General features: G+C 41.6%; 1 protein-coding gene across 3 annotated transcripts in view; it reads left to right on the top strand.

Moving 5' to 3' along the window:
- plcb3 (phospholipase C, beta 3 (phosphatidylinositol-specific)) overlaps positions 1–13,964 on the top strand; it is a 65,960-nt gene that overhangs the window by 41,057 nt on the left and 10,939 nt on the right. For 2 of the 3 annotated variants that reach the window (XM_051944093.1, XM_022210280.2), the window contains exons 4-25: positions 832–966; positions 1,278–1,357; positions 1,453–1,506; positions 1,749–1,821; positions 4,972–5,072; positions 5,180–5,346; positions 6,078–6,224; positions 6,313–6,470; positions 7,091–7,173; positions 7,452–7,536; positions 9,164–9,314; positions 9,579–9,677; positions 9,775–9,848; positions 9,948–10,044; positions 10,287–10,371; positions 10,992–11,116; positions 11,394–11,548; positions 11,651–11,812; positions 11,912–12,011; positions 12,194–12,298; positions 13,462–13,556; positions 13,702–13,843. In XM_051944093.1, the coding sequence (XP_051800053.1) occupies positions 832–966; positions 1,278–1,357; positions 1,453–1,506; positions 1,749–1,821; positions 4,972–5,072; positions 5,180–5,346; positions 6,078–6,224; positions 6,313–6,470; positions 7,091–7,173; positions 7,452–7,536; positions 9,164–9,314; positions 9,579–9,677; positions 9,775–9,848; positions 9,948–10,044; positions 10,287–10,371; positions 10,992–11,116; positions 11,394–11,548; positions 11,651–11,812; positions 11,912–12,011; positions 12,194–12,298; positions 13,462–13,556; positions 13,702–13,843 (2,473 nt within the window). The remainder of the gene's footprint in view (positions 1–831; positions 967–1,277; positions 1,358–1,452; positions 1,507–1,748; positions 1,822–4,971; positions 5,073–5,179; positions 5,347–6,077; positions 6,225–6,312; positions 6,471–7,090; positions 7,174–7,451; positions 7,537–9,163; positions 9,315–9,578; positions 9,678–9,774; positions 9,849–9,947; positions 10,045–10,286; positions 10,372–10,991; positions 11,117–11,393; positions 11,549–11,650; positions 11,813–11,911; positions 12,012–12,193; positions 12,299–13,461; positions 13,557–13,701; positions 13,844–13,964) is intronic. The other variant, XM_022210288.2, reaches the window with a different exon arrangement.

Below are 13,964 nucleotides of genomic sequence, written 5' to 3'. Positions count from 1 at the left end.
ACAGCGTTTAACTTTACTGGTTTTGACTCATTCTCGTTTTGTAGCTGGTGAGCACAGCGGTGCATTTAGCCGCTATGAAGTGAAATATGTTGAGCAGAGATAAAACAACAGTGAATATTTGTCTTGTTACTCATGAGTTGGACGGAACAGTTACTTTAAATGCTGCTAATGTTGCTGTATATCCTGTGGATGTGCAAATAAGCAACAAGTTTTGCCTTGTGATCTTTACGAGATAATCATATATCAAGTTGCATTTCCAGTTTCTTGGTTAATGGCAGTTAAAGTTCAACAGCAATATTAAGATCCAGATGCGGTGTTTCTGTCAGTGTGGAAATTTCACAGAACACACTGTGAACAGTTGGTAGAAAGTAGTTCCAAAGAAAACTGTTAATAGTGAGGTCTGTGAGTTATCTTTCGGAGCATGGATGCCGTCTCTGGAAAGCTGTTCAAACTCTTGCTGCTCTGAAACGCCGTACATTTTGTGCGTTTGCTTTTGGAAGCATATTTTTTCATAAACAGTCTTCTGGCTAATTTCCTTAATTGAAAAGACGGAGAGCCATGATGGAGAAAGAGTGATCCATAATGGACAGAAAGACATCTGAGTGTCAGAGAGAGCTGGTGGTGTGGAGACTGAAAAGGAGGAAAGAGTCGGTCGGTTAATTAGATCAGAGTGCAGCACCACATGCATCACATTTACTGTTCTCAGGAGACAGGCGCATGGACGAGAGTTTTTATTCGCCCGCTCGGTGTTCAAATCGGTGCCGAGCTCGTTAGAGTGTGTCTGTTTGTGCATAATGAAACATCCTGAAAACGTATGGACGTGTGTGTCAGGAGCCGAAGGTGCGGGAGGTGCTCGGCTTCGGGAAGGAGAACGTAGAAGGGAAGCTGGTAACCGTCGTCCATGGCAACGACCTGGCCAACATCTCCTTCCTTAACTTCCAGGCCATGCAGGAGGACACGGCGAAGGTAACCATGGAAACCGCCATCCTATAATCTACTTAAATGACTTAAATTTTCCTATGCTATGCCTTCCTTCCTCCCTTATGTCCTGCTTCCTCCCCATCTATCTGACTTTCTCTCCTGAGGCCATATGCTGATTGCTCACTTGTCGACATGAAGGCATGTGCATGTTTAGGAGTTGTAAAGACGGATTATTTCCTGAGTGTGTGTGTGTGTTTTACATTGTATATAAGAGCTGTTTCACTTAGTTGTGACAACAGACGAAGGCTCAAACAGCCCCGTTTCATCCTCTCACTCTCTTATCTGTGTGTTTCCAGATTTGGACAGATGAGCTGTTCACTTTGGCCACAAACATACTTTCCCAAAATGCAACACGGAACACCTTCCTTCTCAAAGCGTAAGACCTGAACTGCGCGTCTCGTCTTGACATAATGCGGGTTTTAGGTCATTCTTTTTAAAAGTAAACACTTGTTCTGTCTCTGTGTGTTGCAGGTACACTAAGTTAAAGCTTCAAGTGAATCAGGATGGGAAGATTCCAGTGAAGAAGTGAGCAACACCCTCACCGACCACTTTTTAAACTCTAGACGCAAATGCTCTCCACTTCCTCTTTCTTTTCCTCTTCTCCGTCTCTCTTCCACTTTCTCCAGTGCTCTTGTGTCACCTTTTTAGTTGATCTCTGTTCATTTGTTTTGGTTGGTTTCATGTAAATCTGATCTCTTTTGTCTTGAATTTCATGTGGTGAATGGTAAACTTAGCATGACGTACAACTCTTCGCCTCTGTCTTACAGCATTCTCAAGATGTTTTCTGATAAGAAGAGAGTGGAGACGGCTCTGGAGCACTGTGGCCTCGTCAATAACAGGGTAATCATTAAATGCAATCACGGATCACGAGGCTGTTCAAGTGTTGTGGGTATTGTATTAGCTCATGCAGAACAACAGCTCTGAGCTCGGTCTCTTCCCCTGGGGTGCTGCATACAGTTGCATTCTCGGCATGCCATTGAAATGCATGGAGGCAACAAAAAGGCTGCAGGCCTGCAGACGACAGGTCCTAATATCTGATGATTTGCCTTTTAATTAGCTGTCAAAAAAGAAGAAAATAGGTTTCAGTATTCTGGTAGGTAGATTTTATTACAAACAGAGGCTCGCTGCTGCTAAGCTGTGCCACCTGGCTGCTAGTGGAACCACTGGATTTACCACACAGCCATCAGAGGGATGTTTCCTTTAAATATGTTTGGTCTCATCTGACTTTCAACAACAATCCAAATCAATATATCTCCCAAAATGTCAAGCTGTTCCTTTAGCCACATGTTGCCCCAGATATGGAAACTAGCTAGCAAGTTGACAGAGAAATAAATCGATAAATTATCATAAGTCATCAATAAATTGTTTGAATAGTTAGCCAAATTTAGTGAAGAGACAGCTGAAACTATTAGCTTCAAATAATGAATGAATGGGTGAAATGATTAGCTGACTAAAATAATGGATAAACAGTAAATATATCTAAAAAATAATGGATGAACACTGTAAATAGTTGCCTATAAGTAATAGATGTACTGTTAACACATCTACATATAGTGAATAAGTAGTTAATAAATACTAATGGCTGTAACCAGTAGTCCTAAGTAATGGTTGAATAATACTGTAGCAAATCCACTTTTATGTTGTGTGGTTTCCTTGCATAGTAGATTAATAATTAAAGCTGTTTGGAGTCATAGTATTATTCCTGTGATGAATTTGACTTCCTAGAAAGAACATCTACTGTATTTTTTGTCTCTGTTGCATTGTTAAACTCTGCTTGGATCTGACGTTTACTGTACCTCAGCCGTATAGATTGTAGGTAAGACAAGGTTTCTTGTGTCTCGGTGAGTCGGTGTAATCTCACCTAAAAATCAGTTTGGAAGTCACAAGACGTTTCTGTTTGAAGAAGAGATCAGATAGTGCAAACTGTGCTGTCAGCATTTCTCCTCCTATCAATGGACTCTGGTGCCTCCTACTGGTTTAACTTAGGAAGACACATAGGGGAAAAGACATGAAATGCAAACTGTACCTCACGCTGTTATATGCTTTATAGCATTTAGTAAGCTCATTTACACTGACCTTAAAGTTTAGAGTACTTCAATGTGTAGAATAAGTGATGCATACTGTTTGTAAAATGTGTAATTTGTGAGTAAGTTGGGCGTCGGTGCAAAAAAAGCCGACTGACTGTTCACAGGATCAAACCGTCTTTACAACAACTAACCTCTTCTGTCACTGTGTCGACCTCTTCACAGCATCACAAATAAACTAAATCTGTAGATCTGACAATTTTAGTGTTGATTAAATACGTCTACAAATTAGGGCTGCACGATTATGGCCAAAATGATAATCACGATTATTTTAATCAATATTGTAATCAAGATTATTAATCACGATTGTTCATCATGTTAGGGAAAATGTCTGTATTTTTATTGCACTACTTTTAAGCAAACAATATATGAAGCGTTTTCAGTGCAAAGAACTCGACAGTTGTGATTTCCCTCTCTATTTCCCCCGACATTTTTCATACAGTGTAGATGACGCTACTTTGAAGAAATAATTGCGCGAGGGCATCACATATTTATTGTCCAGTGTTCTGACCATTTTTCTGAAGCCCTCGTTGCTCGCTGTATTTATTGGACACATGTCTTTGGCCAAATAAAACGATATTGCGTCCGTTGTCTCTGTGTGTCTTTGGGAGGTAGCTGGATACGGTGTTGCCCGATGCAGGGTCGCTGTAACGGTTGTCTGGGTTGCCGCTGGACACGGACGGGGATTTTGTGAATCAACGTTAGCTTTAGCCTTCACCCATTCCTTGTATTTGTATTTGTGATGTTTTTTTCAGATGGTTAAACAGATTAGTTGTGTTACTGTGCGGGGCAGACACGACTCTGCTACACTCTTTACATATGGCTTGTTCTTGTTTAACGTCACTTGCCCTGAATCCAAAACAAGTCCAGACGATGGATGCTGATCCGTTTGGAGGCACTAGCTCCTCACCATGATGCTCCTCGTCTCCAATTTCTGCGGTAACTTTCTTCTCTCGGCATGACTCGCTCTCATCAGCCCAGTCCACTGAGTGATTTGAGACTGCCGCTGCAGGGTGCACTCGCTTGTTATTTAGGCAGCTTAATGAAGCCTTAACCATGTGTTCGCCTCCTGGTGGTTGGCTGACTACTGGTTGACAAGGCTCTTGATAAGATACGCACCAGAGCCCGCATTTTAAATGTAAATATCATAGACTGTATATATAGTGAACGCAGCATCTGGCTCCAGAATTGAAGCCAACCCGGAAGTGTCAAAAACTTGCAATATCACGCCGTCCGCTAGGGTTGGCTCCAAAAAGCTTTTGCTCCATAGACCCCAATTCATTTTTGGAAAAAATAAAATTTGATAGACTGATTTTCCACAGCTCAGGATTTTTTCCCGTTAGTTTTCATGGTCAAAATGAGAGATCAGGTGGCCGATCTTAAAATAAATCAATACTGAATTTTAAATAAATCGTTAAAGTTGGCGGAGCCAGGGGGCGTGGCTATACTTGATAGACAGCAACAGAAGCCTCTGCGGTAAAATGTGGGCGGGATAAGAGAGTTCTCAGCCAATTCTGCCCCTAGTTGCTCTCCGGTCCAGTCTGTTTGGTGACGCTTTTTACGTCACTGGCTCCGAAAAATTCAAAACGGCGACCAGGAAGTAGCAAAATCCGGGCTTCATTTTCTCGCCGTTGAAACCAACGGGTGACGTCACGGTTAGTTTACGCCTGGTAAATATCGCCAACGATCAGGTTAATTTAATTGTGGCAGCCAAAATCGTGATCGCGATCAAAATTCGATTAATTGTGCAGCCCTACTACAAATCACGAGTTTAACGCTTTGATCTGCAGTGGAATGTTTGATCTGAGTGTCAAACTTTGCATTATATCCTCAGTCTGGTCATTTTTCTGTCTTTTTATTTCCCTCTATATCTTCTAACACAATCCTCTGTGTTATGTTTCTGCAGTCAGAGGGAATAAAACCTGATGATTTCACATACGAGGCTTTTCAGAAGTTCCTCGACAGCTTATGTCTCCGAACTGAAATTCAAAGCATCTTTGAAGAAAGGTATGTGACACCTCTGCAAACATATGCTCTGATTTTTCCCCTATATTGATGTCATTGTGCTGTTGTCCTTGTAATCCTGTAATCCTAGTAATCTGTCTTTGCTCCAGTGGTTCCAAGAGGAAGCCTTTCATCTCCTTGGACCAGCTAATGGACTTCATCAACCGCAGGCAGCGCGACTCCAGGCTGAACGAGGTTCTGTATCCGCCGCTGAAAAGAGAACAAGTCCGACAGATCATGGAGAAGTACGAGACCAACACAAGCCAACTGGAGAGGGGTCAGTAACTCTGTTTACATGTCAGCCGTTTTTCAAGCTTGTTATGGAGCTCCTTAAACCGTGTGACATTCATTTAGAGATTTGTTAGGCAAAAACACATGAATATTGCTTAAATTGTCTTTTCTTAAGCTGCTGAACAAAATAACAGCATTTTAGAGGCTTGAGACTAATGAAATGTCAACAATTCCAAGTTCTGGCTCCTGTATCTTCTTTTAGATTGTTTCTGTTTGTCCTAAAGCAGATTTATTAGTACTCAGATATTATATGTTTAGAGACATAATGGATTTTCTTGACTTTTATTACACCAAAGTGGAGAAAACTCTTCTAAAATTCTTGGACATAGCATCCATTTCACTTTTATTATGAAACGTCCAGTATTTGGACATTATTTTAAATGCTACTTTGCATGTTTTGCTGTTGTCACTTGTGGATAAAATGTACAAAATGTTGGAACAAACTGAGCCATAAGCAGGAGTTTGCTAAGCTGTAAGATGAGACCCGACCTGAAGCTGCACTCTCAGCCTCTTCGTGTCTGTCCTAAAAACTGGAGCCTTTGCACATTTAGGCGATTTTCTGGTGGAGCAGATAACATCATTTTAGTGGAGCAGCTTCTAGTCATTCCCCTCCAAAACAAATCGGATGCTTTGGTTGCTGTTGGCACACAAATGCCTCTCAGTTTGATTAAATAACATGACAAAAACAAGTTGGACTGCTGTTGTTCTCTGCTGCAGACCAGATCAGTTTGCAGGCTTTTAGTCGGTATCTGGGAGGAGAAGAAAACAGCATCGTACCTCCAGAGAGGCTGGACATCATCGATGACATGAACCAGCCGTTGTCTCACTACTTCATCAACTCCTCACACAACACGTACCTCACAGGTAAAATTCAGATCCGACGGTGCACCGACAACTTAAACCCTTCATGATGGTATGGAGCTTCGCATTCAACCTTTCTGTGTGTTTTCAGTGGGTCAGCTGACTGGTCCGTCGTCAGTGGAGATGTACAGGCAGGTGCTGCTGACCGGCTGTCGCTGCATCGAGCTGGACTGCTGGAAGGGTCGACCACAAGACGAGGAACCCTACATCACCCACGGGTTCACCATGACCACTGAGATCCCCTTCAAGGTGGGATTCACTGCAGTCATGTGTTGTTTCTCTGTTTGATTCCCTGTAGCCTTTTTGTTTACTTTGATTCCGACAGCTTGAATGGGTTGTGTCTAAGTTATTGCTCTCGTATAACACACGGCAGTTTTATAAGGGCATGAAATGAATTTTTCCCATATGCAAATGTCTGTTTTCCTACTCTGACCAGTTAACCCGCTAATGGGGTTTTTACCTTGGCATACAGGAAGCATGTCTATGGAGGCATTAAGCTTAAGAAGACCACTCGACAGATTTACATGATAGTTATTTATATACATTTAAGAGAGCCCTGACAAGCTGAGACGTTGTTTCTCCTCCTTAAGCTGCTAAAACTATCAAATTAATGAGGAAATTAGGTGCACAGACCTCTTAATCTAGGTGTGTTGGTGCAGTTTGGGCTGCAGAGGATTCGTTATGGAGGCAGCATCCACGCAATGCTGCTTCACACCTGCACAAAGAAGGCAAAGATCTGCTGTGTGATTCATTAGACACATTTGCAAACTTTCAATTTTTACCATGAAAAGTTTAAGAAACGTCGGCTCTACCATGTACGTAGCCATTTTCTTCAGTTAATAATTTTTGAGTTTTTTCCCCAACTGCAGGAGGTCATTGAAGCGATAGCAGAGAGTGCTTTCAAGACCTCACCGTATCCCGTCATCCTCTCCTTTGAAAACCACGTAGATTCGTAAGTCGTGTCGACATGTTTAAGTGCGTTTCTCAGCACTATTCAGATTAGCTAATTAGCCACAGCTCAGCGATTTAGCCAATTTGCACTGTGTGTTAATTATTTATTACCAGAATGGATGCAGAATTCAAGGTTTAAATTGAAATATTAGCTCTAAAATATGTTGTTAAAGTGGCAGTTGGTGATTAAAGGCATGCTGAGTTTTAATTTAGGGGCATTCATCTATTATGGAAGGTCAAAGGAAAGCAGAACCTGACTGTTGTCTTTTGTCCCATTAGAGCCAAGCAGCAGGCCAAGATGGCAGAGTACTGCAGGACGATCTTTGGAGACGCTCTGCTCATCGAGCCACTGGAGAAATATCCGGTAAGGCTGGCGTCCAGTCAGATCTGATATGAGCAATGAATTAAAGGGCCCATAGTATACTTTTTGGGTTGCTTCAGTGTCTTATTTAGCCATTTTTGTACTTGTAAAAGTTCTGCAAACATACTTTTGCACAGAAAACACTCCTCCTTTCTTGCCTGAAATGCCTCACTTAAGGTCGAGCTTAAAAGACAGGAGCTAAAACGAAGGCTGAGAACATGTGCAGCAGCAATGTACAGTAAAGCAAAAAAAAAAGCATCTTTTTTTAACATTAAAGCATGTGAACATTTCCTAATAGACCTTGTATTTAAAAAAACAGTTTCATGGTTTTTGGTCTGAAATAAATTAATTTGAGGGATGTCTCACTGCTGCTCCCCACGGGAACTGAATTACACACCAATATCTTTTTACTTCCACATCATGGTGCTAATCAATTTGCAAGCCATCAAACACGATCAAACACCTTGTGACTCATGTTCCTGATGATACGAGTAGATATCTCATGGTGCACTGCTTTCACAACACAAAAGTTCTTAAAATACAGCATCTGGAAGAAAACTTGATGTGACCACACATCCACAGTAAAACTTTATATGATACTATAAGTGAAGGGAAACAACAGATTAATATGCACAAAAAGAGCAAATGATGACACAACACATTTACCTTATTTGATTTTTATTTCACGTTAGACACAAGGGAAAAATATTCTACAAAATGTGCTCATAATATATAAAAGCAGGGTTAAGTAACACTCCCTACAGATTAAACAATCTTATTAAGCAATTGAAGGAGGCAGCTTAAACTGCAGCTAAATCAATTTGAACGTTCCTCTTAAGGCAGACTGTTACAGAATTTGAAATAAACAGTCATCTTTTGTTCTAAATGGCGGTTTTCTTATTGACGAGGCTTATTTCAGGGACATCAAGCTTCAGCTACAAAATATAGCGGTTGGCAGTGTGACATTCCAGCATTATGTTTGGGTAATATTTTGTATTTGCAAGACCACACATGAACTGTGATCTTGTTCCTCGTGATGGCTCTTAGTCCAGGCTAGTAATTCATCCCAGTTATAACTTTTAAGGGATGTGGGTTTTTCTTTTGTCTCTTGATCTGCTCCGGTAAGTTAAAGTCACAGTCCTGGTTTTCTGATAGCTGCTAACTAACTCTCTCTGATTGAACCCTCATGTCTGTGTATCAAAGATACAGAATTAAAAGTTGTTTCTTCCCAAGAAAATGATTCCTTCCTGCTTTAAAATAGTTTCGATGTCACTCTACATAATTGTCTCCTCTACAACGCCCATCTTTAACTCTGTAAAGCCACTCAGTACTGCTCAACAACTAATTCAGCCAAGAATGTTCAAGCCGGAAATTGATGCACAATAAGAAAAGGGATATCGTATTCCTCGCCCTGCAAGCTGACTTGTTTCTTTGGTTTGTTATGTATGAATCTGTGTGTTGCTCAGCTGTAGTACCGACTGCTTATTTTGCTCATAAGTCCTTTAGCATATAAAAAAATCCACCACATGGTCATGCTAACAAGCTAAAAAGCTTGATTTTTACCAATCTTAAAAAGTTATAAAACTGTGAAGGTTTAAAGTTTCCCATTGTTTTATCTTTGTAACTGTAGCTGGTCCCAGGTCAGGCGCTCCCCTCACCGCAGGAGATGCTGGGGAAGATTCTTATTAAAAACAAGAAGAAGCATCACCACCACCGACCCTCCGAAGGTGGCGGCAGCATACGACGCAAAGAGCTCGGCGAGCAGTCGTCACCCAACAACGGTAAGAGCAGACAGCCACCTGTGTCTCCTGACGTGTTGTTACATTTCGTTTAAAGTGGCTGATGTCCCTCCAAACTCTCCGTCTGCTGGTGATAATGAAATGAAATGAGCCTCTGTCGTGCTGCATAATCACAGGCGATGGTGGCATATAACTAAGAGCCATGATCAAGCTCAAAGGCAGGCTGATACAAACCTCCATCTGCACATTTATATCTAAAATCAAAAGAACCAATTGAAAACTGAGCGCTAGCTGTTGCCTGTGTAGACTGCCCTTTGACTGACAACGAGGGAAACCAGCTGTCCAATGGTGAGGAAAAGCTGGCTGAGCGGATGATCAAAGACTTGGAGCCTCGCAAATCTATTGGTGGGTTAAAGAAGAATGGAATGAATGGGTGGAAAAGGGTGGCGGCGTGTCGCACGTTTTGTTACATGTTCAAGCTGTTTTTATTGCATCCTAACAGGAGGCGAAGGAGAAAGCGAGGAGGACGAAGAGGATGAACCCGTGACGGAGCTGAAAAAGCCAAACTCTGACGAGGTAAGAGCCGTCAGGATGGATGGACTGTTTGACTGGCTGATGGGCTGTTTGACTGGCTGATGGGCTGACTGATGGATTGGCTGTATCTGCGTCTCTCAGGGTACCGCCAGCAGTGAGGTGAACGCCACAGAGGAGATGTCGACTCTCGTCAACTACATCGAACCTGTCAAATTCAAGAGCTTCGAGGTGGCAAATAGTAAGTGAATGATGGAGAGGGAGACAGAGACTTTGCGAGACAGAGAGTGTGTATGAGGGGAGAAGTCAGGCCTCGTTAGCTCAAAGCACCTTTACTTTGTAGCTCATTAGGCAGACAGATTGTCTGTGTGTACCCACTTACTGATAATGATCTGTCACACTATACTTGTGTCAGTTTTGGTCAGTTTGTCCTTTATTTTTAAAAGTAATTTTCTCTGTTTTTTGCCTCTTTTCATCCACCAGAGAGGAGGAAGTTCTTTGAAATGTCGTCGTTCGTGGAAACTAAAGGCATGGACACCTTAAAGAGCTCTCCTATCGAGTTTGTTGAGTATCCTTAGAAGCTGGTGTAAAAAGTCCAACTGTGTGGTTCTATGAGAAGTTATTTGTTGTACCACTTCCTTGAACCTCATGCAGAGAAGCAAGATCACACATGTTGTGAGTGGAGCTGCTGGCTGGGATCCGTTGCAATCGGGCAGGCTAACGTTTTCCTCTCGTTTCTAGCCTTTATGCTAAGCTAAACTAGCTGGGAGCCTGTTAAAAACCGAACCCTCTCCATTCCTAGTCCACCAAAGGGTTTAAATCTGCTTGTAGAGCTGAATAAATTATCTTTCATTACAGTGTTGGGTATAAAACAGCAGCAAACTTCGGCCGACACATATGAGAAAAATAAAATTTTCCAATTAAGAGTCTGCTGTTTTTTTACACAATAGTATGTGTACATTTTTTTTACTAAATGAGTGCCAGTCTAAATGAAGGTGTATCCCTAAATGTCACCATCTGACTTTAAGTTAAAGTCAGACAACACTAATTGTGAGATTACTGTGTGAGTAAAAGTACTTCACAGTCATCAAAAGTGATTTTTGTCTTTTACCGTTTACACCGTGTAATACGTCCTCACTGCACACGTACATCTGTAAGCTGCATCATTCTTTAACAGCACTCCTCCAGATACAATAAAAACCAGCTGAGTCGAATCTACCCCAAAGGAACAAGGGTGGACAGCTCCAACTACATGCCTCAGCTCTTCTGGAACGTCGGTTGCCAGATGGTGGCGCTAAACTTCCAGACTCTTGGTAAGTGGTGGTATTTGAGAAAGCGAGGAATGAAATGGGCTCAGATGTTAAGTCCACAGTGTAGTATTAAAGATCCACAGACATGGATTTAAAGTTTGGCTTTCTGAGGCTGGCACATACTGCACTATTTGATAATATAAAAAGCTTCCTTTACACAGGAGCCAAGTCAAAACCTCTCAGTCTTTATTCGGCTAAATCCTTCCCTTCTCAGCTTTCTGTCCCTTTCCTGTCCCTCTCTTTTCAATCTCTTCTTTGTTTTTTTGTTCCTCGCTTTCAGATCTTCCAATGCAGCTGAACATGGGAGTATTCGAGTATAACGGCGGCAGTGGCTACCTGCTGAAACCAGAGTTCATGAGGAGGACGGACAAACACTTTGACCCTTTTACAGAAAACATAGTAGACGGGATAGTCGCCAATACAGTCAAAGTTAAGGTACTTACAAAGTGTAAATGTGCAGTTAATGTGGCTCCTGTGAATGAATATGATCTTTACGAGAGTTGTCATGGTAAATCTGTATAATTTAACCTCCACCAGGTGATTTCAGGCCAGTTCCTGACAGATAAGAAGGTGGGTGTGTTCGTGGAAGTGGACATGTTTGGACTTCCCGCTGACACAAAGAGGAAGTTCAGAACCAAACCATCCAATGGGAACTCGCTGGACCCCGTGTGGGATGATGAAATGTTCGTCTTCAACAAGGTAACTCACAGATACAAATCTTTCCTGTAATCCTTCGTCTTCTGTCGTTAACGCCTACATGCTGTCTAAACTTCTCCCCCTTGTGTCAACACTCTGCAGGTGGTCCTCCCTACACTGGCCTCTCTGAGGATAGCGGTGTTTGAGGAAAACGGCAAGTTTATTGGACACAGAATTCTCCCCGTGTCGGCCATTCGACCTGGTAAATACACACATAAAAACACACCAATTAAAACAGTCTCTTAACATTAGGAATTTACAGAAGTCTCTTTTTATTGTGTGAGTTGCAGAAGACTTCCTCTGACTAGCATCGTTCATGGTCTGCCTTTTACCATCCAGCCCTGCTAGGCATCAGCCACTTAATTGTTTCGCCCTTCTCTCCAGGCTACCACTACATCAACCTGAAGAATGAGCTCAACCAGCCACTACTGCTGTCCTCCCTCCTGGTTTGCACAGAGGCTCAGGACTACATCCCTAATGAACACCAGGGTAAGAACAATGCGTTAACAACGCCTCTGCAGATTGCGCCACACAATCCAACCCTTAATTCATTTGACGTGACTCAGACTCGACTTACTTTAGATTTACCACGCAGTCAGGCAACAGTTTGACTCTTTGAGCAATAGCATTATATCTGACCATCTGTTTCACCTCTTTGGCAATGATTGTTTAGCCAGAGATTTCTTTTGTTTGTTCTTTTCTTTGTTGCCAACAAGCTTACATGGTTAATTGGTTATCTGATGATCTTAAAATGTGCATTTCTGCGCTACACATCCTTGACGAAATAAATGAATTGAATTGAATTGAATGTACCCTAATTTACTTGGCTTTAAAGGGAAACTTCGACATGTTGTGAAACCTGATTATTTGCATTCTTGCTGAAAGTAGGTTGATGCCACTTATGTAATAATACATTTTATTCGTAATGCACTTTTCATTTTGGCAAAATCTCAAAGTGCTACAATGAAGATATAAACAGGATAAAAACAAACCAATCATGTACTAAAAACAAAACGATCAGATGAAAGAATAAAAATAGAAACTTCAGGGGCTCGTTTACGTTTGTAAATATAAAGAATGTCAACAGAAAAAATGTGTCTGTGATACTGATGGCTTGATATTATACCATTTCTAACAAATTATTGGAAGTCTCATGAGTCCAGTGAGTTTGTATTTTAACTCTGCTCAAAAATACAGCACAGATTGTTTATTCTATCAAGGCTGTAGTACAGCTGCGCTCTTTTAGTATCTGTAGTTATAAATCCAACAGGAAGAAGACTGCAGGAATCTTTCTCTACATTTAAGAGTTCTGTTCAGTGAGAAACAGACCACAAGAGGCTGTGCAGATCCTGTTTGGCATCACAACAGGCTGCAAAAATGAACAGAAACACACTTTGTGATCTAAGGGTAAAAGTAAAGAAACAAGAGAATGGTCTGTAAACATACTGGGGACTTTCATTCATGTTCAAAAACAGGATTCTACAGGTGCAGTTTCTTTGAAAACCTGTTACTTTACTTGAATCAAAACCTGTAAACAGTTCTGCTGTTGGTCTAGAATTCAAGATCTAGCCTGTATAAAGGTGGTGTCAGACAAATCTGGGCTATCCACAACATTAAAGTACTCTTTGTTGTGTTTATGTGTGTAATATCAGAGTATGCAGAGGCCCTGACCAACCCCATTAAGCACATCAGTGAGCTGCACAAGAGAGAGACACAGCTGGCTGTTCTCCTAGAGGACAACAATGAGGTGAGACGCATCTGTGTTCACAATAACCAACTGGAGAAAAAAAAAATGTTGTTTTAGGTCAGAAGTTTTTTCAGACTTCCCATGCATCATTTTTCTATTTAACCTGTTTCCCTCCGTATTAACTGTGCATAATACTGTTGTTCAGCATTTCCCCTTCCAGCCCAAAGAGGGAGAGATTAAGAGAGAGAGTGACGTCATCCAAGGAAGTGGACTCTCCTCCCCTTCACACTTTCAGCCCCCCTACCTACTGGATGAACCCCCCGACATCAACAAGTTACCCGCACCAGGTAGAGATCCCACTTATCTGCACCTCCCCACCTCTTATTTAACCCTCCTGTTGTCCTGGATGTCAAAATTGACCCATTTTAAGTTTAAAAATGTGGAAAAAATATATATATTTTCACAGTT

The sequence above is a fragment of the Acanthochromis polyacanthus genome, chromosome 23, assembly GCF_021347895.1.
Source record: "Acanthochromis polyacanthus isolate Apoly-LR-REF ecotype Palm Island chromosome 23, KAUST_Apoly_ChrSc, whole genome shotgun sequence".
NCBI lineage: Eukaryota > Metazoa > Chordata > Actinopteri > Pomacentridae > Acanthochromis > Acanthochromis polyacanthus.
Note: the sequence above shows the minus strand (reverse complement) of the source record. Positions and strands in the feature narration are given on the sequence as shown.